The sequence below is a fragment of the Haliotis asinina genome, chromosome 9, assembly GCF_037392515.1.
Source record: "Haliotis asinina isolate JCU_RB_2024 chromosome 9, JCU_Hal_asi_v2, whole genome shotgun sequence".
In the NCBI taxonomy this organism is placed as follows: Eukaryota; Metazoa; Mollusca; class Gastropoda; order Lepetellida; family Haliotidae; genus Haliotis; species Haliotis asinina.
In genome coordinates this window covers 6212928-6238765 of record NC_090288.1, presented here as the reverse complement: position 1 = coordinate 6238765, position 25838 = coordinate 6212928, and the positions used below count along the sequence as shown (strand labels likewise).

The 25838-nt window shown below is 37.8% G+C and overlaps 1 protein-coding gene across 6 annotated transcripts in view; it reads right to left on the bottom strand.

Annotated features, from left to right (window-relative positions):
* LOC137296902 (plexin-B-like) overlaps positions 1–25838 on the bottom strand; it is a 256296-nt gene that overhangs the window by 41434 nt on the left and 189024 nt on the right. For all 6 annotated transcript variants that reach the window (XM_067828790.1, XM_067828789.1, XM_067828794.1 and 3 more), the window contains 4 exons: positions 22578–23846; positions 6074–6283; positions 5339–5467; positions 3602–3702 (listed from right to left, as the gene is read on the bottom strand). In XM_067828790.1, coding sequence (XP_067684891.1) covers positions 3602–3702; positions 5339–5467; positions 6074–6283; positions 22578–23711 — 1574 coding nt within the window. In that variant the 5' untranslated portion in view covers positions 23712–23846. The remainder of the gene's footprint in view (positions 1–3601; positions 3703–5338; positions 5468–6073; positions 6284–22577; positions 23847–25838) is intronic.

The window sequence follows — 25838 nt, the reverse complement described above, 5'->3', positions numbered from 1 at the left end:
TGTCTTCTCATTCCTCACACAACCCACAACACAGTAAATACAGTGAAGCAAAGAAAATCATTAAGACAGGTTATATTGATTTTTCCCAGTTTTTTTTAAACCTTCGTCCAAGGCTGTGGCGATATTATGCCGAACAAGTTAAACTGATACCCCATTCCTTGTACATAAATGATTTAGGTCTGAGCGATGCTCTAACACAATCGTATTGACTTCTAGGCTGCTGACTGTGTTATACATACACTATTCTCCAAAAGAAATTATATACTCAAAAACTGGTCTTGATCAAAAGATGACGGATGTAATAAAATGTTACTATATCAAAAACAGCTTCCAAATGACAACCATTATATCCATGTTAAATACGTCCCCATTGATTAACCATTTCCCTTTTGTATACAGAGGAACCTCTCCAATACAGAATACTGGCACTAGAAAATGTTCCCAGCAGAAGCTAGTGAATTTATGGTCATTTACACACCCTCTAATCCAGCATCAGTCTATTTGGAATTTCGGCACAACAAAGACCACCCAAATGTCTATTTGTACAGTAAGGTAGTTAAACTATTGATTTAACTCCACTATTGTTTTCATTCAGTACTCAAAGACATCGAGTGACTGAATGAATGAAATCCAGATAAAGTGCACACCTCAACCACTAAGCAACCTGAGTGCCTCATACACAAGAAAAGTATCACCTACATTTTTAACCTTAGTAATTGGACACACCCAGACTAACACAGAATCACAGCATGTAACACTGACACTGACCTGGGTGAATTGGAATGGTATGCCCAGTAATGCAATTTCACTGTATCTAATACGAACACAATAATGTCATTTTCCACTCACAAGAATATGTATTATCAAAGTAGTCTGGTAGCCATAATAACCACCCTTGGCACTTTTGGTCAAGCATGTATGTGTGAGTAATTGAATTGTATATATTTTATCGCAAGACAGGTCAATCCTTCTTCTTGTCTCACAGATTCGGGTCAGAGTAAAATAAATCAATTTCGAACAAATTCATTGGAGGTCAAGTACGAATGATTTGATTGATTAGCTGCCGGGCTGGCTAGGAGAGTGAGTGAGGTCTTACCAATTTCTTCCACTTTGGCTGCACTTACAGCATATTTGGAATTGAACCCAGACCATCAGTATGTTGAGCAAACACATTAGCCAATAGGCTATCATCAATTGATCAATGTCAAGACACAAATGCAACAATTTAAGAGCTGAATATATCCTCTTGAAGATGTCTGCTCATTTCTGTACATCTATAAAACTAATCTCCTAAAAAAAGTATAAATAAAGACTAGGAGGAAGCAAAATTTTAAAGCGCATTTATAAACACTGTCCACTAAAGCAAACACATTCTCATCCTTAAAACAAGATGGATGTTTTGACATAATTGTTGTCACTGATAATTCACATATCACTCAGTTCCTTAATACCTTAACCCATCCAAGTCAGCTTTTTTGTGACGATAATTCTTCTTGAAGATAAACAATGCTTCTTCTACGTCAGACATGATATGTTTATACCATTGACACATTCATCAAGTCACCTTTGTTTTCGAACAATGAACACTTATGCAGTATTAAATCAGTCTCACTGAAATCTGTATGGACTTAACAGACAGAGATTTATAACTTCATCGCCAGACATAATTCTCCAAAGAAATCATGACTAAAAGAGCAGCTTCTTTCAAAACACTTTTCTAATTTACGGTTAGTCTAACAAAAACCTCAGGTGTGCTTGAAAGAAGTCATTAGTAAAATCAATCAAGATATTAATTAATTAAAATGTCTAATTATTTACAATGTTGGATAATGAAAGTGTCATGTGAACCCATCGAGAAATTTTGAATTACGACTGGCATTTCCAGAGTCTAAATAAAATATATAGCACTCTTGTCAAAATGGCCTTATCTCCATATAGCCTCGATCAAACATTCCGTCGTGAAAGGATTCATCAGTTATTAACATAGCTATTCCTGGTATTTATGTTAATCAATGTAATAAGCTTGCCTCACTCGCTAACTGGGAACATTCAGAGATAAGAAGAAAATCATTAATTAAAATTGTCTCATTAGCGTCAACAATGTCTGCAAGAGCTCATATTTTCACCGATAAATGTCTGCTGACAATTCCCGGACTGATGATCTGGAAATTCTGTTAATATGTTATCTGTTCATGTTATGTTTCCATTTACTGAATCATTTATCCTCAAGCTGGTATTCTGTAAGAGGACCACTGCCAATAAGCCATTAGTTGACATTTAATATTCTACAACAAGTTATCGACAAGGGCAAATAAGTTGAAACCTCAAAGATTTTTGTTATTAAAGATTGAAATCTACCTTTCATAAGGTTTTGTGTACATTCATACATACATTTGGAACATTTTACTAATGTATCATCGGAATGGGAAACAAATACATGGTAATTGACATACATGAGGAATCAAATATTGAATATTTGAAGGACATTTTGAAGGTCATAGTGGATGTTTCAAAACCAGTCAGTTTTCACAATTACGTGAACATTGATTTTCTATTCATTCTAAATAACCAAATAAACCAGGCAATGTGTTTTGTGTGGTGCCCAAACAGAGAATCACAAAAGATCGTCAAAAACATGAGAATCAATTTGAAAAAAGCTCTTCTGGGGACTTTGCAGGGCGATACATTTAAGGTCCTACTGAGCTCACATCTCATGAAATGGAGCAGAACTAACACCTCCATCCCTGAAACCACATCTGCTTGCTTTCCAAACATCTGCCGAAGCTACTTTCAATTTGTTAAACATTTAAAGTTTCAGAGCTTCATCTAGAAGATATTCAACAGTTGTTCGGTCCTGCTGATTACACTGAAGGGAAATTGCAAACCCTTAGAGTTTCCTCCCTACTCTCATTAACCCCTCGTTAATGAGGTTTTACCCCTTAATTTCCATATTCAACATTAAAGAAGTTCCAGTTAAACTGAGTGACTAAACAGCCCCAAGACACTCTTCATCCTGTGTATTACGTCCCAGTGCTTGTATATCATTTAATGCTGTGCAAGTGTGTACAATTTATACTTTCTACCCAAAATGGCACATTCACTAAATAGCAATCGGTTACAGAGTGTGACTCATTCTCCCAAGCTTGTTGATGAAGATAGATGTCACACACATAGGCCTATCACTGATAGGGCACCTGCTGGACAACCATGAATCAGGATGACATTTGCTAGAGGACTGGACAATACACAGAGGACCAAGTCATTGTCTGGAACTGTTTTGTGGCCGACTAATTCTGGAAAGATTAATACCAGATTGAAATCTGCTACAAAGCTTGACCATGACAAATACGGTGATGAATATGTTATTTTTTTCAGTTGGTCAAGGGGTCTCACTGAATGCGTTCAGATCACAAGTGGGTTTCCACATAGATTCAGAATTTACATCACATGTTTAGGTAAATGAAATGACAGATGATGAAAATAATGAAGAAGTGATGATGAAAATGATAACGACGCTGATGAAGGAACTACTACTGAGAACTGTAAATTAGCAAGTACTAAATGATGAATCTGACCATAAACTTTTTAATCAATGTCTTACTTTTTCTCCAGAGAGCACCATCCACAGTATGGATCTCCATCCGAGAGACAGTCACTGCAGCTTCCGAACCTCAGACAGTTCTGCACTTTCAGCCTTGTCACCTATAACACCAACATCACACATTGGAAAAGAGGTTAGGTCCATACTGCGAAAACACCTTGAGTTTTCTCACTGATGTCTAGCGCCAATAATTAACTACCAATCCAGCATACAAGCAAACAAATTACCAGTTAATTGAGAAGGAAGCACGATTTCAAAAGCTGTCAGTTATTTTAGGCCCTGCCACCCAACTTACAGACTTGTGGTTTTAGGATAAATCCAGGGAAGACAAATCAGCACGAAAATAGTGTGTGTAATTAACATACTCCAGAATTACCTGCCGACTGAAACTAATGACCTGATTTCAGTTGTGTGTGAGTCCACTTAGGACTGATTGCACAATAGGGACTGAAGTGAGCATGATGTACTTCTGGGGAGCACATCACAGAGTGTGAGTGAGTGAGTGAGTGAGTAAGAGAAAGAAAGGAAAGAGGGGAAAAAGAAAGAGTGAGAGACTTACAGCTATTACAACTAATGCTTTTATGGAGTCAAGTAAAATCTGTTGCAAGCTTTTCTAGAAAGTCATCCCAATGCAGAATGCAATATGTGCAAGTGATTGATTGATTGATTGATTGAGGATCAACTGCAACAGTTTATGTTATCATTGCTTGAAGTAATATTGGTGGAAGCTTTCCCAGAAACTGTTCCCGATTCAGAACACAATGACTGATTGGGTTTGGGTGACAGTTCAACTTATACTGTGTTTGTAAACATTGCTTGAAGGAAAAAGACACCAATGGACAAACAAGAATACACTGACACACCATATGATTCGGTTGCAATGAGCATGACGATGCAGCATGCAACATACAACATACTTAGTGATTTAAATACTTTCACACAATAACATATGAAACTTACATTGAATCTGGACTGATGTTTCATAGTGGGTCAAGTTTTAGGATACATATTTGGTCAGATGTAACAATTCATTAGAATATAAAGATACTGTCGGAGAAGAACTTGAGAATTTATAAACAGCAAAACTCTTGTCTACAGATAGATGGCACCAGTCGTCAAGATGATAACCACAGAGGAATACTGTCAGTTGGTCTGTGAGTACTACTATATTCTTCTACTACAATCAAGGGGCCACCTAATCACTATCTTAATACCTCTAACAAAACTGGGCTCCCTTCAAAAAGTGATCTAATTGTTGCAATTACCGTAAGTCAAGGTGAAGGTCATAATTAAGTAACAACTCATGATTAGCAGGGGTTATAGCATTGAGTGAGTGAGTAAGTGAGTGTCTGTTGCAGCTTTTGTTATCATTGCCTGAAGTAATATCTGTGGAAGCTATTCTAGAAGTCAATCCCAATGCAGAACAATGAGTGAGTGTGCAAGGATGAATAGGCAGTTAGGCTAGTGAGTATTTTGTCTGGTTTATAGCCACCTTTCATTCGCTGTTTTCTAGAAATACACGCTGAACGAGTTTAATGTCAGACAAAAGCCCAAAGCAATGCAGGCCTCCGACATGGAACACTTTTGAAAGCCCACAAACATGCTGCAAGGCCTCATGACTGGGACGGAACATGATTTCACCAACGAACACCTCATGGATTTGGACCGATGGCCAACACATCACAGCCAGCACAATACAGTACAAAAGGACAGAGTTGGTATTCAAATGTTACTCACATTTGTTTCCGTCATAACATAGACGTATTCAGCCTTTGGGTCAAAGGCTATATCCTGTGCAATAGCGCTGTTGGCATCTACCAGTATTTCCTCATATTCATGACCACGGTCTGCTGACTTGAGCACCACCTGGTGGCAGAAAACAAAAATAGATTATGTATGTTAGTGGCAATAACTTACATGGTTCTCACTTTGAGTTTTTTCATTGACACCAGATATTTTCAAATTCAAGATTCAGAAGAGAATAACATGAAATATTGATAATTTCTAACCACATTTCGGATTATATAATAACCAAAATGTCAAGCAGATGTTGTTTTCTCAGAGAACTCAGATGAAATTATTTTGTTTCTAGTTTAGATTTCTTTTAAAATTTAATGATATTCCATGACTACTATAAGATGTTGCAGATGTTTAAATCAACTTGTATAATCAGTAACACATCTGACTTTTTCTGAAACTAATCCCATTCATTAAAGGTAACATACTACGAGTGTGGTGACTGATCATGGTGACATACTGGGCTCTGAGTGAGCGGTCAAGATTATTTTTACGCTGTTTATAGTAATATTCAAGCAACATTCCAGCTTGGGACACCAGAAATGGGCTTCAAACATTGTGCCCATGAGGGGAATTGAACCTAGGTCTTTGGCGTGATGAGTGGATGTTTTAACCACTGTAGGCTACGCCACCACCTCCTACAGACTAGAGAAATGAAATCAAACAGCAACTCACTTTCTTAAGGTAGCCATCACTGGTTCCAATAAACGCAATGGTATGCTCATTGACAGTGGTGACTGCAATGGCAGTAAGGAGGGTGTTCTGGAATGTCCGGAGCGGGGCTTTGATGGTAGGACTGATACCGACCACCATTGAGAAACTCTCCAGAACAGTGTTGCAAAGGTATTCATTGTCATCCTCAATATTGTTGATCACAAGGCCACTCTGGAAAACAAAAACAATGTAAGTCTTGCATCCCAATTGTATTTATCTATGCTCATGATGTCAATCATCATATTGTCTGGTCACTGGACTATTTACATAAGCAGTTGTCACTAAGGTGACATAATCCCCTGCCGCAAATTATCAAATCAACCAAAACAGTAATGAAGTTCAAGGTTGTATTTTAAGATAAAGTTAAATGCCAACAACACAACAAATCAAGCTCTCTTGAGATGTTGATCTGTAGCCAAAAACAGTAATAAAGAAATTGCTCATCAATAAACATTGAAGAGAAGACAACCTTAAGCTGAAATCTTTAAAGTGGTGCAGTGAAATTGAAAATTACTTGAAGGTCACCAAAATGGACTGGCCCTGCATCTTCCCAAGATAAAGCTTGGTGTCAAAAAAAAAACCCCAAGAAAATCTAGTGAATGGTTCTGGAGACTGACAATGGTAAAATGATAAAGACCCATGGTGACCTTGAAATGAAGGTCAAGGTCACCCAAACTGACCCAGACCTTTCCTATACTGTGATGCACCTAGATACAAAGTATGAAAAGAATCTCGGCAACAGTTCTCACAATATTCCAATTTGTATACAGACACAGACAGACAGATCCTAACGCTATATCCCTAGCTTTGCACCAAATACACCATGTGCAGCGGGGACAACACGGGTTGTAAACACTTGCCAATACTAAGGATATCATAGATACTTGGGCACAGAAGATACATGAATCATAATTTTTTTGAGACTCCATTACACTGTTATTTGAACAGAAATGGTTATTGCTGAGTACGACATTAAACAACCATAAAACTGTGAACGTGTAGAAGACTCTCAGTTGCAAACATGAGTATTTTGAGTTTTTCTTGTTCTGTGATTCATTTGTGGATACGCAATCTTATTTTAGAAAGATGCACTCAATATTTTCATGGACCAAGTCTTTATTGCATTCTATTTCATTTTTTAATGTCCTTTGTCCCTTGTATATTTCCTTTAATTATATAACTGTGCATCAACATGACTGGGCAGCAGAGTCTTAATGTTGCAGGTCTTACATCTGAGCAATCATACAGGTTAAAGCTCATGTATGGTGCTGAAAAACCATGCATTGAAAACAAAAAAGATCTGGATTTGAACACATTATCAGAAGCTGAGACTGACTACGAGATGCTACTCTGCACTGCCAATTGCAGAACTATGGATATTTTAGCAAGCTGTGCCCATTAAACAGACTAGAAGGCAAATACATGGATTGTTACTAGTTGCTACAGATTGACTTGACCAATTTTGTATCAGACAAAAGAACTTACACGGACACTTGAAAATGGCTTCACGCATTATATAATGAGGGGAATCAAACCCAGGTCCAAGTGTCCAATGACTGCCTTCACCACCAGACTACCTCACTACCATCAAGTACAGTTCTTACATTTCCAGATCTTTCTCAACAGGAAATGGAAAACTGACAAAAGTTTTCTCCAACTGTACTTATCTATTCGAGACAAGGTCTAGCTGTTATAAGAAACTTCATTCCCTTATCAAAATGCAGCAACAAGCAAAAGATACACTCTAAGAAAATATTTTACTTAACAAAGTTTTTAAAACGGAAAGTTAAATTAAGAATTCTTGTTATAAGGAAGTAAAAACCGTAGAGGAATCATTTTAACCTTTAAATGAAACCTTGTATGACTGACAGAAAAAGACAAAAGATACACAGCACACAAACAACAAGATAAAATGATGAAGTGCTTAGAATATAGAAACTGACAACTTTGTTTCCAATTACATAAGCAAACCAAGGACACATATTATTTTATCTATTTACCATATAACTTTCTAATGGCGTCACTATTTTGCTGTCTTTTTAACTAGAACATGTGCATGTTACCTTATTTTTTGCATTGTTTGGGGTTCATCCCAATCACATCTAGTTACAAGATTAAAAACATGCACAATTCACGTCACAAACATTGTGAAAACATGAAAAAAGATCAATATATGAAATCGAAAATAACCAAGGGCAAGTATTTTATCTCAAACCCTGAGTGGAAAATCAAACTTCAATTACAATTTTTTGGCTGATTTTAAAATAATCAATTGTGCAAACCTTCAAATCCCTAATACTGCAAGTCTGGCATTTCCTGCTAAGGCACAAAAACATAACAAACTCTTAAAAGTTCCAGCATTAAACCAGACCCATTCAAAATCAACTTTTTGTTTTAAGTTTCCCAATTGTATCCGCAACGACATTGAGAAAATATAAAGCTGTTTTCATTAGCGAGCAGATAATTACAAAACTGATAGAAAAGAGGCAATTTCAGACAATCTATAGATTTCCTTGTATTCTTGCCCTTGATGCAGTAACATAAGCCATGAAGGTGGGACAAATATAGAAATTGGGTTTGTTACGATGACATAAATCCTCAACATCCACAAAATTCATAAATGAGTAAAAATTGTCCAATCAAGGCCAACAAAGGATCAAATTTGGCGACATCGGAAAGCATGGCATCAGTACATACCCCAAGGACTGAAAGGTTATGACACCGAGCAAGTTCTTGCAACCCAAACCCAAATCCAACCATAAAACCCAGTTCAGAGAACTCTGTGTTTACCAATTGCAGCTGAGTCCAAGATTAATTTAAAAAATATCTAATTTTGTAGTTTAATACGGCTCCAACCATCTGCCACTCAAACACAGTGACCACATGATTCAGAGGATCTAGCTTTGTGTAATTAGCCCCTTCTGAGAGGGATTGCGATATTTGACCAGAGCTGTTTCATGACCATACAAGGATTCTAATCCCAAACCTCTTCCCCGACTCCATAAATATCCATGTGAAGCAGACAAAACGGGAAAAGCACGAGCAATGTTTCTTGAATCGCAATTATGATAATGACAGTGTCAAACAATGATGATATCCCATGAAGGATAAAAGAGTAGAATCTGTAGAGATATTTCTTAAAAGGTTACACCAAACTGTTGGCAGAGCAGACGTGCAAAAAGTAAACACACTCAAAAGCACTTTCCTTTGAAACAGCAATCTCTAGCCATTTTGGGGAAGATCTGCGTGACATATCCCCGAAAAATCATAACATTGCATTTAAAAAAATTGATTTTTGCTGCAGAAAGCATCAAATGGCTAGTTGACTGTAACCCGATCTGACCCTTCTCTCCAAGATAGCTAACACTAGATCATCTCTTGCAATTCTAACTAAATGATCACAGGGTGTGTCATTTGCATAACAATGGAAAAATCCCCATCCTTGACACCAGCTGAAGTGTATCGGCTGCTGGGTTTAATGCCACACACCTTGTGTTTCCCTAACAAAGACTCACATATTAGTGTCACAGGGGACAATTTATACACTGCAAAGTTTCCATTTTGAAAAATGTGCTACATTCTCACAACTGCTTAGAAATGTCATCCACATTTTAAGCAGAGAGATGTCACGCTGGGCATAAATACTCCCCGTGTTATTAGGAAAATAGCACTAACAGCTTAAGTAAAGTTCATCCTGACCTTTTTGTTCCCAAGTAGTTTTTAGGAATATGTTTTCACACTATGAAGCAGCATTTCCATTTTACAGAGGTAATTGTGTCAGTCAACAGAATAACTGAATTAGGGATGTGGATGTTTGTTGATGTTGTAGGAATCATCTCAATCAATTACCGTACTCTGACAAGAGTATTTCGTGCAGAAACAGAGTAATTCTGTGTCAGGCACTGCATAATTCATTGGCACATCATGATACCATTTTCCACAAACCTACATCAATATTAGACGTGTTACCAGTCCACACCAAAAACAGAACTTCAGAAACTTGTATATAGGCTACTAGGGTAACAGTACAGTTTTTGAAATGACATCATGCATTGATGTAAACTGATTCAAATAGGCATTGTATGTTCAGTGGAAATTGAATCTACTGGAGATTGAAATACAACTGATGAATATACATGTACACAGTTCAGTCTGATATATTGTTCCATTATGTCACACATTAGCATATGTGGTAATCAATTAAGCATGGCTGTATGGAGAGTAATAAATATGCAAATGAGGTGCTGAATATTTCATATACATTAGTGAGCATAATAGGCCTGGGGAAGGAGTGGTGATGTTTTGGCATGAAAGATGGAATTACTGAACAGCAGAACAGGACAGATGGATGAATGAGTGTATCAGTGAGTGGAGAATAGCTGAGCGAAAGAGTGAGAGGGAGGATTAGTAGATGGTTGAGTGATTGGTTCAGAAAGTAGGTGGGTGGGTGGATGAGTGAGGAAGGTGTTCGAGTGAGTGAGTTCAGTTTTATGCCGCAGTCAGTAATATTCCAGCTATATGGTGGCATTTTGTAAATAATCAAATCTGGGCCAGACTATCCAGTGATCAAAAGCATGAGCATCGATCTGCACAACTGGGAACAGATGACATGTGCCAACCAAGTCAGCGAGCCTGATCACCCGATCCCGTTAGTGACCTCTTATGTCAAGCACTAGTCTCTTGTGGCAAGCATGGGTTGCTGAAGGCCTATTCTACTCCGGATCTTCACTTATGTTTTAGAAGAAGAAGAGAATCAATGAATAACTTGATAAGTGAGTCAGTGCAAATGAGTGAGCCAGTGGTCGATGGAATGACAGCAGAACAATCAGAGGATCAGTGAGAGTCTCACTACATATCCACAGATTCAAACCAATCTTTGATACAACCACTTAAACCACAATGCCACCTATCATCCCATAAGGACACAGGTGTCAAAACCTTTAACATAAATAACTACCTTTCACCTTAATCCGAACACAGCTCCTTGAAAACTATGACAACATTTGCATTCTTAACAGACAATGACGTTACCGGGATTCATACAAAGATAATTCAGTGCATTCCAATTAGGAGAGCTGCATCAATGGAGGAAAGTGTGTCAATAACTAGTGTTGGTATTTGACCACAAATTGGCTGTAGTTTGGACAATTACTGGCATCAACTCCAGTAACAACAGTTCCCACTGACGTAACTGTGACAGATTCCTGCCTTCATATGAATTAGCGCTGGTACAAGTAGGTGAGTGAGTTTAGTTCTATGCCGCTTTCAGCAACTTTCCAGCAATATCTCTGTGGTTGACACCAGAAATTGTTACAAATAAACTGGGCATTATCCTGAAATTTATTCTAGAATATATATATTTAGTACATGTTCAAAATTTTACTTGGAAACCTGTTCTACTCAAACTGGTAAAATATGACGGTCAACTTTGGCTCTTGACTAATACTAGCTTCCTAACAACCTGTTCTACTCAAGCTAGTAAAATATGATGACCATATTTGTCCCTTGACTAATTCTAACTTCCTAACTACCTTGATTAGCACTCAACACAACAGATCTTGAACTTTATCTAGTCCAGTATTTTGTAATTTTCCATGTGGTTAAGAAACATAGGATGTTTACAGAATAAAAATAACCCCTTATCAGTGATCTGGCTTGTCTGACAGACATGTGATGGCCTACATATGTCTCACATAGGATACGGCATGGCATGTTCCTATTCACCTAGAATCAGGAGCAGGATATCTGAAGAAGATTGCACATCATCATCGGCTACTGATGCTGATAATACCCTAAGCTCCATGAAATGTATCTCATTTGATGAAACCTTGTCTACTAGACTCACTAATCGGTATTCCAGTTTATCTATATAATTTTTATTGCTGCAGTGCGTTCAATTTGGCGTTAAGTCTGGACAACTGATGGCAATGGTCTTGATTATTCCAAGATCTTTGTGGTCATGACAACTGTGTCAACAGGACCACCACTAGAGTATGAGTGAGTGAGTGAGTGAGTGAGTGAGTGAGTGAGTGAGTGAGTGAGTGAGTATGGCTTTCTGTCATCTGTAGGAATGTTATAGCAACACTGCATCTGGGGACACCAGAAATGGGCTTCACATTTTGTACCTTTGTGGTAAATCAAACCTGGATCTACTGCATGACAAGTGCATGCTTTAAGCACAAGGCTACCCTACCACCCAAGTGGGTAAAACATTCTAAAGAAGTTAACACTTAATTATTCCATATGACCAGAGTCATGAAAGACTCAACTGTAGTCATAGAAACAATTTCGTGTTCCTTTACCTTCTTTCGAGTAGTTTTTTTTCTATCAATGATGGGTATTAAACCTGGACCTTTAACACACTGACCATATTGCTACATTTATATATATTGTGTAAAATATGACTAATGATTAATTACTACAATGCATACATAATTATCACCATGTTCTTCTTGTTTAATCAAGCTTCATGCTCTAGCATCAGCACATCAAACCTGAGTCCATTTTGGGAATCAAACCCTCTGATCAGAGAACATCATCCACAGTGCTACCTCTCATGTTTAAAATATGTGTGAATGACTGATAACTATGAAACCAGTCTCCATGATGGGATTTAAACCCAGGAAAACATGACTGATAAATGAATACTATCAAAATAGAAGTACAGTATTTCTCAAGCTGAACCAATCGCATCACAACCTTTCTCTGTGATGGGATATAATGGGATGGGATGGGTATACACCAACCATAGGCCCAACACACAGACCTTGAGATGCCAGTGAGAGCAACTGATATTTACCAACTCAATCAGCTCAAACCACAACTAATGTCTCCAACCCTCTCACCCTACCACACATGTTAAACAGACACCTCCCATAAACACACCTTCAAGAAAGCCAGATTATTTTCTTTTTCACCAAGCCTGCTCAATGTAAAGTTGATGTTTACAGCACTTCTTGCCAAGTTCAGTTGCAGCAGTAACTTCTTCCCCAGGCAAGCAATAACCAGATACAGTGTTATGCAGTTTGACTTAACGACAGTTCTTCGAACATACATAATTAACTCACCAGCGAAACAGAAACTTTATGATGATGTAACGACTCATGTGAGTAATGTTCTGTACAAACAAATGTGGGGAAAACCACCAAACAAAGACAAACACAGGTTCCTATAAACACATCAGCACCTCATGCGCTACTCGAACAAGCTCTGAAGAGAAAGCGAGAGGCTTTTTGTCAAAGTGGATGTGAATTCCAGATACAACACGCAGATTGAATTGTCTCTGAAATGTGACAATCGCCATGGAGCATTTGAGTGCTTATTCTAGAATGGCCATTTTCCCTTTTTGCCAATTTTTGGAAAATCATATTAAAACATAAAAATGTCAGTTCTCACTTGATCGGATACAAATGTTTTTCTCTAAAATCAGGAAATATTCCAGTATTTGTTTTAGGATGCCATGCATACAGATGCTGGCTACTGTAAAAACAACAAAGCCATTTCAAAACTACTTATAATACAAGCAACAAAGTTGTTTAAAAAAAATCTGCTTAAGCTAAATTCATCTTATGATCCCGTCTTATTTTGTACATGATAATCCTGTAATTGTGATGCTGCCAGTTCTATGCAAAAGCACTCATGACATCACAGACACATGTAAAGGCAAGCTGAGGTGTCGTATGCTTTCTGACTTGGTTGACACGTCATCGGTTCCTGATTGCATAGATCGATGCTCATGCATCATGAGATTGTTGGGTCCAGACTCAGTTATTTACAGACCACTGCCATTCAGCTGCAATATTGCTGAGTGCAGCATGAAACTAAACTCACTCACATAATAAACATCTAATAGTCTTTGAATTTAGACAGTGCATTACTTCTACCTGAGTCTGGGTGAGTGAGGAAGTGAGTGAAAGAATATGTTAAATGTGAATCCAATTAAGAGCAATGAAAATATTGATCTCAATAAAATGCTGTCTCCATTTTACTTTTTGTTATCCTAATCTGATTATCACCAACATGATCATTATGAAACTGTCAATTTGATCATTTATCAATACAGATGTTTCTTTTCCAAAATACACCTTTCAGCATGACATTTTAACAAATTCATGTATGCCATAAATGTTTCCTAAACCTGAAAAACTTCAAGCATAATCTTATAATGAAATATGTAGACATACCTGACATTTGGAAAATGCTTCACAAACGCAAAAGTTGAACGACAGTTGCCCAAGTTGCACCATGATTTATTCAAAGACATATTCCCTTGTTTTACAGAGCTCATTTCAAGGCCTTGAATACACTGATGCATTTTTTAAAACATTACAACATACATAAATATTTTTTAAGTATCTCTGCAAGATTAATCTCAAAGGATACTGTTCATTTGCCTGCGAATGGAAACCTATGACATTTCAAGCTATATATTTTCTCGCATTCTATCCCAGAATAGCATTGTATCCCATAATTCATTTCCACCAAAAACAGCTTATTCCACTAAAGTCTTAAAGAATCAAATATTAAAGCCATGTAATTAGTCTTGCTTAACAGAATACAAGCTACATTCTACTCAAGTTGAAGAATATGAAACTCGTTGAATAAAGCATATATGACCATTGGACTGTAGGTTAGTTTATAGAAAGTAGATATGCATGATTTCATTCTTACATTATCAAATATCTTTTAAGTAGAAGTCGTAAAGGACAAATTTATATCAATGGCACCTAACATTTCCCTTAATGAAACAGATAAATTGTTTACAATCAATGACTTTCACTCATAAGATATGAAAATAAAACTTTTAACAGTCAAATATTCTATAATTAATAACTATATTTGTAACAAGACATAAGGCTTTGAACACAACATATATGTAATAGAAATTCCTAAATGTTAACAAGCTTCCAATGTTTTAGTGTGATAAATAACATCCATTAGATGTACCAAGACCTTTAAAAATACAATCTGTCCTAATTAATATTCATATATGCAACAAAATAAAATAGCATTAAAGTGTGAACTAGGTCAAAACACTGCAAGCATGAACAAAGATTAGATACATGAAGTACTTTTAACAGTCAAGCTTTCCGCAATTAATATTCATATGCATGTAAAATGTAAACTAAAACATGGTCGGAAATAGTAAACACTGGTTTTCTTTACATTTATCTCTACAATCTATGTAATTGATATGTGAAAGTATGAAATATCTGTGAAACCTAAGTTTGGCCTAACTACAGTTTCAGTGGTAGGAACATAGGTAACATGATAAAAGGACTTTACTGAGGAGAGATTAGTGCAGGAATGAGCAAAGCTGACTTTTTCAAAGTCAAAAGCAACTTATTTCGAACAGACCATGGCTTTGTGTACATTAGTGTGCAACGGTATTGTATTATAAAGAACACTTTTTAAATGCCCATTTTGAAATTAGACTCAGCTTTATAATAACTTTCATGCTGAAACTATTAAGCATGTAGCTACCATGACGAATCACTATCAAATGAAACAGGTAGGAGGGGGACAGGTCAAAAGCAAAACCAACGCCAGTTCAGCAGACGATGGTTGGAATAGGGCTTGGGATAGCGATACCAGCTAATTAGGAGATAATCCTATTGTGTTTACATTATGGAAGTGATTATAGCTGGTTAAATGCTGTTAAATGTCATATAAGTTGAAAAATTGCAAGTATTAATAATCTTCAAATTCAGTGTTACATGATAATGAACAAGGAGTAGATGTTAGAAGAATGCAGTATCAAACTACTCCATTGTCCTTCAGATGTGAAACTAGGCCGCTACTCCTTCAGATGTTAAACTAGTCAAGCAGTCTATCATTTATCAGACATCCCATGGTCCTCACACCCTACTGAGTGTATTCTGAACAACTTCCAGCTAACCAAGCTAATAACAAACATGAATGACACCAATTACACTGTGATTGAGATATCTCCCTGTATCGGACAACTTAACCCGATGTCCTTTTCCGTTACCCATAATGCTCCTCTATACTACCCATGATGCATCTACTGTTGAACACAGTATCCCGTTTCTTCACAAACTAAATCTAATTAACATTAATCCCAAGAAATCTTTCCAAATTGCTGTCCATTTGTCATATTGTCAGAGAATTTCCTCACGTCAAATTTACTCTTGATTGATTGTGTCCGGCTCTACCTGAGCGAAGTAAGTTCCTTCCCCACTGACAGCAGCCATTGTTGAGGAAGAGAGCTCCCTGTCTAATGACTACCTTTCCTTATCCCCACATCGATTGGGAGGTACCAACCTATTCAAGAATATGACTTGGAGATCACTTCAGATCCAACCTTCCATTAGTTCCTTAGCTTCATCCTGTTAATTGTATACAGTACAGAGGTCCATGCTGCTGTATGAAATATGCAGCATCTTTGTAGTCTATTTAACCAACTTCTTTACACTGCTAACTGTCCATCAGTGTTTGCAGGAGCCATTCCATCGTCTTAGTGTCAGTTTAAATAAAGACATCTGCCTCTAGAGCTACAATTGAAAGCAATATTTGGAAATTGTACAGGATGAAATAAAACTGCCAAGGTGTAGTTTGCAATGGGATGTAGTGAGTTAAAAGTTTTGCTTCACACTGTTTTTAGCAATATCACAGTGGGGGACACCAGAAATGGGCCTCACACATTGTGGGGAATCAAACAAGGACCTTCCATGTGACAAGCAAACGCTTGAACCACTAGTCTTCCCCACCACTGGTTATACACTGAAGCCTAATCACATATGCGCAAGACTGAAAATGAACCTCACACTTAGAATAGATGGAAACCTTTGATCAGTCATAAACTACAATATCAAAGAAACCATTCCAATTAAAAAATTCACTTACTCTTTAAATTAAATCAAATTTCTGTTCATGTTAGACCTATGGAGTATTTTCGATAGGATGCCAAATTCTACCTGTTGAATCCTCATTAAAGAAAAGTAAATATTTAATTTCAATAATAGAATTCTGGTCATGCCACAAATATACTTTTTTTCAATAACTATCCTATACAGTGACACAGGGCAGGGACAATCTATCGATTCAATCGCCTAATGATAATTTGTTAACCTTCCAATTTCCCATCAGAATCTCTCATTGTCTGGTCTTCCTCGTGATAAAGTGTATGATCTACATTGGCCGCCATGGCTGAAGACGCTATGCATCCACCACATGAAAACAACTCATTAAGTCATTAACTCTTTTGGTTCCCACAGAACTTAGACACACGGCCATGTTTGATGTTGCATTCCTTACTTCATAACTAGCTGACTAGGATCACATTTCATCAGATGTGATGACATCAAAACTGTAAAAACAAGATCACACACTTCCAGATTTAAGGCTATCTGACCACCTCATCTTTCTTGCCTACGTTTACAAAAGACATATTGATCTTATACTGGGGGACGTCTCAAAAAAGTGAACATCTGTTTCTGAAATTTGAGATTTAAGAGCACATAATTCAATTTTTCAACTGTCAACAGTCAACAATAGGGATGCTATATAAGAAAAAGAAGTCTTAGCTAAGTTTATAGCTAAGGCGGTCAATGAAGAAGAAATTCAATGGAAATGTATTTCAAAAGGACATGCAATGAGCCCTGAGAATGTTTGAAGTAACAGAGGTTGGCACCAAATGAACCCTAAGACTCTGCCTGGAGATGAGGTCCAGCTGTTCTCACACAATATGCAGCAGCTCTTCTACACAAGGAGTGCACTGACCCCAGCAGCTTCATCACAACTGATGGAACTGCCATACACACTTATCTCGTGTATCAAGCTCAAAGATGAACTAGCACTTACTTTAATGAGTGAATGAGTGAGAAAGAGAGAGTGAATGACAGTGATGCATGCCTCACACTGTATCCATACTGCGAGCTAAACCCGAACCTTTATGAGTGAACACTTAACAAGGCTCCCACCACCTCAGATACCTCAACACATATTCTTAAGAATGTTGGTGGTAGAAATAGACCCATGGTACCGGATTTCCTTCCTATCTCTCTTTCCGAAAAGTTCAGATGGGAGCTCTTCTGTCAAAGAAGGAAGGTGACCATTACTGATTCAGCACCAAATTCACTTTATGTTCCAGTGACTAAGTACAACCAAATCTGTACAGAAATATACCAACCTGTTTGAACCGTAGTCCATTAGGCAGAATTCAACAACCTCCGAATTTATTGATATACTTAGAAACGAGAGTAGGAAAAGTGTTTCCATGGACATAGTGCTCATCCATTAACACGATTTTTAGTACTGAAATCGATCCACATAAGCTTTCTGAATCACACAAGTAAGTTTATTTACATTTAGAAATCAATACCCAGATATCAAGAACTGCATATCTATGCAATGTTTTTACACAGAACAGGGAAAAAATTCACATAGGCTTCACTGGAAGAAGAAAGGCCATCGCTCTTAACCACCTCTTTGTTAATAGAAAACAAGATTGCTCTGGCAACCTACGGCTATCATTACATTACGATAATGGCTGGCCAAAAAATTTAGCATCTTCTTACACAGTTCCGTTTGACATTTCTATGAAAAATCTAATTTCTCTGAAAATGAAAATATCTGTCTACTTAATAAAAATGACTTAATCCAGTAGTGCATGATCCTTCTAGCCTTTTAGCACCACAAAAAAGCCACCATGAACCAAATTGATGCACCGGGAAAGACAAGCTCGATGTTGGAAGTAAGATAAGTTCTGTCAGAACAGAATAAGAATCGGTGAGCTTCTGGGAGGCATTACAGTCAAATGGCTTTTAGTGATATTGTGTGATGCCACTTTGCTAAGGTACAGTCTGACTGTATCATTAAGAATCTTAGCCAAACACCACAACCGGTAAAATTCAAGTCATGTCGTGAAATACTTTGTCTGGACTCGTATTGATGACTGGATCCTTGAGAAGGGCTAGAATGTGAACTACACAAGACCTGTCTATGGATTATAGATCATTCCAGTCGGGATGTTGTATTTTCAAAGGATGGTGTAAGTTTGGAGATTTCAACAGTCAATAAATAAACACATTCATGACGTGCATACTTTCAGAAGACAGAATTTGAAATATCTATCTATTTTGGAAACTCTCATACCAGGGAACCATGTACTCCTTGATCCTACTGTCTTGTCAAAATGCTGAGCATGGCAGTTTTGTAAATAAATATCTTTCAAATGTCAGACAGTGCAACAAGAAGTCATGACAGAAATGTGTACTAATGTAGGTTAATACCGGTTTTCATACATTTTGAATTAAACATCCTCTGACATTTAACACACTGTACTCCACTAACCCTCAAGGATGATCTCTACATCATATTCCACCTCCGTATTCAATCTTTGTACGTCTGCTCTAGTATATTTCCAATATACAATTTCATATCTATGTCTAATGAGCAGGAAATTGTCTCAAGTCCTTGTTCATCAACAAGCCGCCAAATTAAGTATGGCTAACGAAGATATCGCCCTGATTAAATGTCGGGCTGTCCCAGACATAAGTGCTCTGGCACATACTGGCTGTGCCTGGGGTTCCGATCCAGCCTCCCGTGGACTCCTATGGACTAGGATAATGATTCGAGGTAGGAGAATCTTCCCTTCTAGGCACGTTGTGGATAATGGCTTGTTAGTCAGCCAGGAATCAAACCCTAATTCAATACTGTACACTGATCTATGTGCAAACAGTCTCGTTACTACTTCTGCCGTCAACTGGAAGTTGACAGGAACAGCCGACAAAACCCTTTATCTGGTTCCGTATTCTAATATCTCTGGTGGTTTAAGAGAGACATTTAAGCCTTCATGTTGATGCCATGAAACTACCAATACCATTATTTCATTCTGGGGATTGCTTTCCATTACAATGTTTTACTTGGGTTTTCTGGTGACAGCCAGCTTTATTTGTGATGTTGGTGAGTGAGTGTAGTTGTAGGCCACTTTAGCAATATTCCACCAGTATCATGGCATGAGATATCCAAAATGGGCTTCACTCATTGTACTCATGCAGAGAAGCAAACTCATGTCTAAGTGTGACAAGTAAATGCTTTAACCATTTGGCTACTCCAGCGTCGGAGTTTGAATCCGCATCTACCCTCCAGAATATGCTCTAGTCTTAAAATTTCTTATCTGTGTCCTAAGCATATGACCATATTAATTTTTTTTCAATTTTCTAATTTACTCTGTTTAAAAGTAACATTATCCAGTTCCATCATCAGTTAACTTTCTTGGACATGCCCACTCATGACAGCATAAGTAAGGAAGTTATAAATATAGTAGGTCACTGATGCATACTAATTCCTTGAAAACATTCATCATTAACATATACTGACAAACCTATACACAATCATGGAGAACCATGATCATAGGTTCCTGGTATTTCAAAGGGATATAACTCTGTGAATTAATTTGTGGCATCTTACTGGACAAACCACCCATATTCTTGAAGTGTATGGATCATCATCATCATCATCATCATCATCATCATCATCGTCATTCTAGTTTTAATGTATTAAAAAGACAAAGGACAGGAAGGAAGCCATTATTAAATTATATGAATTACCATGCACCCATGCAGATGCTTAATTGCTCAGGTGCAGTAACAGAAAAATGAGCATGCAGCGTTTTATTGATTATACCACTGATCAAGCCATATAACCACAGGAGATAACCCCTTTCACTACACCACCCACATGGAGAACTGAACTTGGGCCATAGACAAGACAATGCAGCTCTTTTACCACATGGCCACCCACTGCCCCTAAACTACTTTGTGCATTGTTCTGAAGCTGCGTACAACATTAATTACACATTTCAATAATTTATTTCACAGTAATATTTAATTAATACAAGAAATAGATGAAATCACGGATAATTTCAAGCAATCAGTTCAATGATTAATACAAAAGGGCAAGCAAATTCAGTAAAGTGAGTGAGTTAGTTTCATGCTGTTTTTTAACAATATTCCAGCAGCAGCATGCCAGATGACATCAGAAATGGGCTTCACTCATTGTACCCATGTGGAGAATTTAACCCAGGCCTTGGCGTGATGAGGCAATGCTTGAACCACTGGGCTACCTCATGGCCTAAGTTCAGTAAAGTGATAGAAATATTTCTAACAGGGATCCATCTTGATCTTGCTATGGGAATCTCAGTAATAAATTTGGGGGTGTCAGAAAGAACATTTGGATCCCAGAGTGACTTATCTACCTTGAGATTAAGTCCAAAGCATGTGTGATGCCTTATGCTTAAAGATGAGGTATTCCGACTCTTGAGACATGCATACCCTCTATGTGAACACCTGGTGTCAGCATCAGTTTACAGTGAACCACTCAGACCATTTTCAATGCTATTTTCTCTGATGTTTCTGTAATATTAGATGAATGGAATCTTTGTGCTAAAAATTGATTGCATCTGAGATCTCAAATATATACAAACATGTTTCAATTAATTTTTTTACAAATTTGTATTAAGTCAACCCAATACTGCCTTGCTTCCAATGGAATTATTTTCATCAATTCTAATTTTTAACTTGAAGGATCCAATATTTTACATTAAGTCAAATCCAGCCGATATTAGAACAGAACAAAACATATAAAATATTTTCCAAAATTTAATTCCCATGGATTATTTTTCCTAGTTGAACAATTTATCCTCTCCTTCCTTTAACCAACAGCCAGGTGACAAAGCACGTCCATTACGTCTTCACCTGCTGCATCGACAGCAACAACATCAGACGTCTACTCGCAACTCTGTTTCAAGTATTGATTTCATCTATTTCACATGGACGTTTCCTCGTCACAGGGTAACATCCCTATTCCTTTGATTTGTTTCATCAGCTTGCTCATTTACATCCACAGTAACAACCAGCACACAATCAAGGTACTACTTTCCTGAAACCAGCTGTTACTTGAGTGTGGTTTTCATTACTGCACAATTCACAATGTCTTGGTTTTATCGCTTCCCGGTTGTTCTATAATGGAGTTATAAATGAGAAAAAGAAATCAAACAAATGTAATGATTCCCCTCTTGTGACTTTAATTCACTGCTCACGTTAATGTCTGTGTAATATATGATTGTTCATTAATGCTTCACCATTGTATTTTGAAGGGTTTTTCATGCCTGTGGGCTATTCAAACACTGAACAAAACTAGTCAAGGATTGAAGATATTTGGGGGTATACTAGTATTCTGTCCATTCATGTTGGACAATTGCATTTTCAAGGTCTTATTTTGGTTTCAGGCAATTCATATGCTGAACAAAAATAGTCAGGCAGCATGAATAGTTTGGGGGTATTTTAGTTGGAAGAATATTCCCCAATACCTGAGTTTTACAGTCAATATTGATGATATGTACATGTTTGACCTATTTGTGAAGATTGACAAACAGCCCATGTTTGTATACTGAGCAACAGTGGTGCCTTGCAAAGGTGGAAAGAAATGATACTTTTCTTACCTGCTGGTTGCAGTTGCCACGGGGACCAACTCTTAGGTATCCACCCCCACTCACTGACGTGTTGCCTTGGTGACACAATTTAATATTTTCCAGAATTTTAGCACGCACATCCTTCATGGGATACACACAGATGGCAGCATCCGTTCGGTCCATGTCCTCGTTGTATCGAGAGAAGAGTCCGATGAGAATCTCATCATCTTCGCCCAGGTAGAGAGAATCGCGTAGTTCAGATGCAGGTTTTATCACAGTAGATGTGTGAATCTCATTATAATCCACACCATTATGCTCACATTTCAATGGCACATCAGCATAGGAGAAGAAATTAGGATCTTTCTGACACAGCTGAATAATTTTGGACACATTTTTGGTCATCCGGTTGTCATCAAGTGAATCCCGCTGAACAGTTAGAAAATAACTAAAGTTCCCTGAACTGAAACCGGAGACATATTTGATTCGATACACAGGACTGATTTCTCTTTTCAGATAAATTGAAGACGATCGACCTTGTAGAGCATTTGTTACTGCAGCTAGGGAGAATTTGTCCTTCCGTAAACTACGACTGCTAATGGCAGGCACTTCGTCTCTGTAGATACGATCTTCACGGGTTCGTCCTGTAAAGGTGGTCCCTACATAGAGAACATCATGATTGGTTGGTGGTGGACCTGGAGCAACAAAGGCAACTGTCGATGCATTGGGTTCATTGGCAGCAACAGCATAATCAGTCACTTGGTCGCCATCATAAAATTCCTTAACTTTTGATACATTGATTAAATTCCTCGTTTCGCATGCCCCTTGGTACACACTGCCACAAGTGACAAGCTTGTTCCTGCTCCGATCAATCAGTAATATTTTGTTGAAGTTCGAAGTTTCATGTTTTTCATAGGAGCAGGAATCGGGAGGGGGAGCACAGTTGGGACTATCATTCCTCGGACCAGTTTCGGCTTCAACCATCAACGTCAACTCAGAGTCCAATTGATAAATACGATTGACCCCACCCACGTAAACAATACCTGTCTCATTGTCAATAGCCATGTGTGTTAGATGACGGCCCAAATACACCCCACAAACAAGATGGCCGCAGAGTCCCAGAACTAAGGACATCGCGGCAATCTTAACGCCCATCTTAGTTGACATCTTGCTTCTTTCTCATCCTCTGCACACGTGTTCCGGATTAATACCTTGCACCATCAATTCTCCATTTTTGATGTCTTCTCTTTTCAGTTTCCTCACATGTATTTGAAAGTAGCAAGAGTGAGCATGTCACATAATCTGAAAGCAGAAAGAAGGCAGTTATACCATTACTGTGATCCAAGTGGTTGCCACTTAACATAGACTTGGTGGCAATTATTGCAGTCATTTTCTCAGCAAGGCCACTTCCAACTTGCCTCCCTTTGAAGCTCTTCAAACAGATTTTATTTTCTGAGTTCTACATGAGCACATGAATAAAAACACATTCTGATGAGTAATTTGTGTATTTGCGAGAAAAGCACTTGTGGAGAATCTCATGTCAAGTTGCTGCGGTGCCAGTCCCAACACAACACACTTCAAATCCTGCAAAGCCCACTTACAAAAACATATGTCTCTTATCTAAATCTGGTAAACACGTACAAGTACACCCATCTCTCTATTAGATGCACGCATCTCTATCACTCAAAACAGCCCAATCTCATTTTGATTGATAGACAAAATCTTAGAAGCATCATTTGAAAAAAATCTTATCTAATTACCTGGCTGAGAGAAAATATCAGAATTTGGTTGCCAAGGTTACCCCAAAAATTCAGTGTAATTAGAAAAGCTTGTCTTTCACAAAATCAGTAAAACTACATCTCAGCACTCCATCACTTTCAACACAAAACTTTCATGTACATCAGAGACAATGGCAAAATTCAATGACTGCCCTCATGACAACATTTTAAGCTAAAATTCTTTTCATGAAATGGAAACATATTTCTGTAAAGATCAGAAGTTTACATCATGACAAATGAAGAATGACATTCCTTCAGGGAGATATCATATTTCACTTCATGAAAAAAAGTTTCTAATTGATTACAGTTCCCAAGTGCACAATTAGGTTAAGTTAAAGTCATAACGAACACTGTGGTAAATCGGGAAGACTGTGAGAAATGGTAGTAACTGGTTGAAGCTGTAGGTTGACTGGTTGAAAGAAGAAGCCAGTACACTGGTACAGACATGTTGGCTACAACAAGATGGCCAGTTTTTCCGCAACATGTGACCAATTATCATGTGCTACTTGAGTGGACAAGTACAGCAGGATATACTATATAACCAGCATGGCTCACACGCAGAGGCATGGTAAGTCTTCGGGTAAATATCATGACACTTGGTTAAACGAACAGTTTCTACTCAAGTTCTACTTCTGTGACAGGAAACACCCTGAACCTGTCCAAAATGAAAGCTGCTGAACTGCCAAAATTTAACCAAATTACAAGAAATAGATATCATGTTACCAACGCTTGTGATATCCCTGATAGTCAACAGCAGGACTGGAGAAGTGTGCAAACTGTTCCTAATTATCACAAACACATCCACATTCCGTTTACAGGGTTGTCATTTGTCTCCACAATGAAACAAATCAACTGGAATTACACAATTACTTCTGCCTCCAACCATTTACAATTTTGACCAACATCTAGGGCCACTAATTAAAGACTGTGACACTTTCACCTGTAATTATCTCACACCTGTCCAATTAACCTGCCTCAGGTGTAAGCTGCTTCACCTCTTTCCACCACATGACTACCTCCAACATTGGTCAGCCTGCTACTCTAACATCTGACCGCTGGTCAGTTGTTAATCCCCCTTTCAAAGACTTCCTAAATACCCCCTAAGGTCACATAAACCTCTTGAGTGGGGTCCCTTGATGCTACTTCTCTCCTAACATACATCCTCCCTAGGGAGTTCTTTCCTTATAAGCTCCGACCCCCCTCAGTTTATATCCTCAGCATTAGCAAAAGCAGCAGAAACCAAATACAGTGCTAAATAGGTCATTAATGAAACCTAAGTATTTACCCATGTTCATCAGCTGGTAAAAGTTCCTGACAATTTACCACCACTGGGATGAGGCTTTTAAACTGTAATTCTCCAATTTCCTGGTTTGTTTGCCATATTGGTCAGCATGCCAAGCCAGCATGGATACTAATTGACCACAGCACAGATAGGTTGACCAATGTCCACTTGTTGTAGCAGAGTCCAGACAGAAGGAGATTAGATAGTGTGGACTTAATCCTATAATCTGATTAC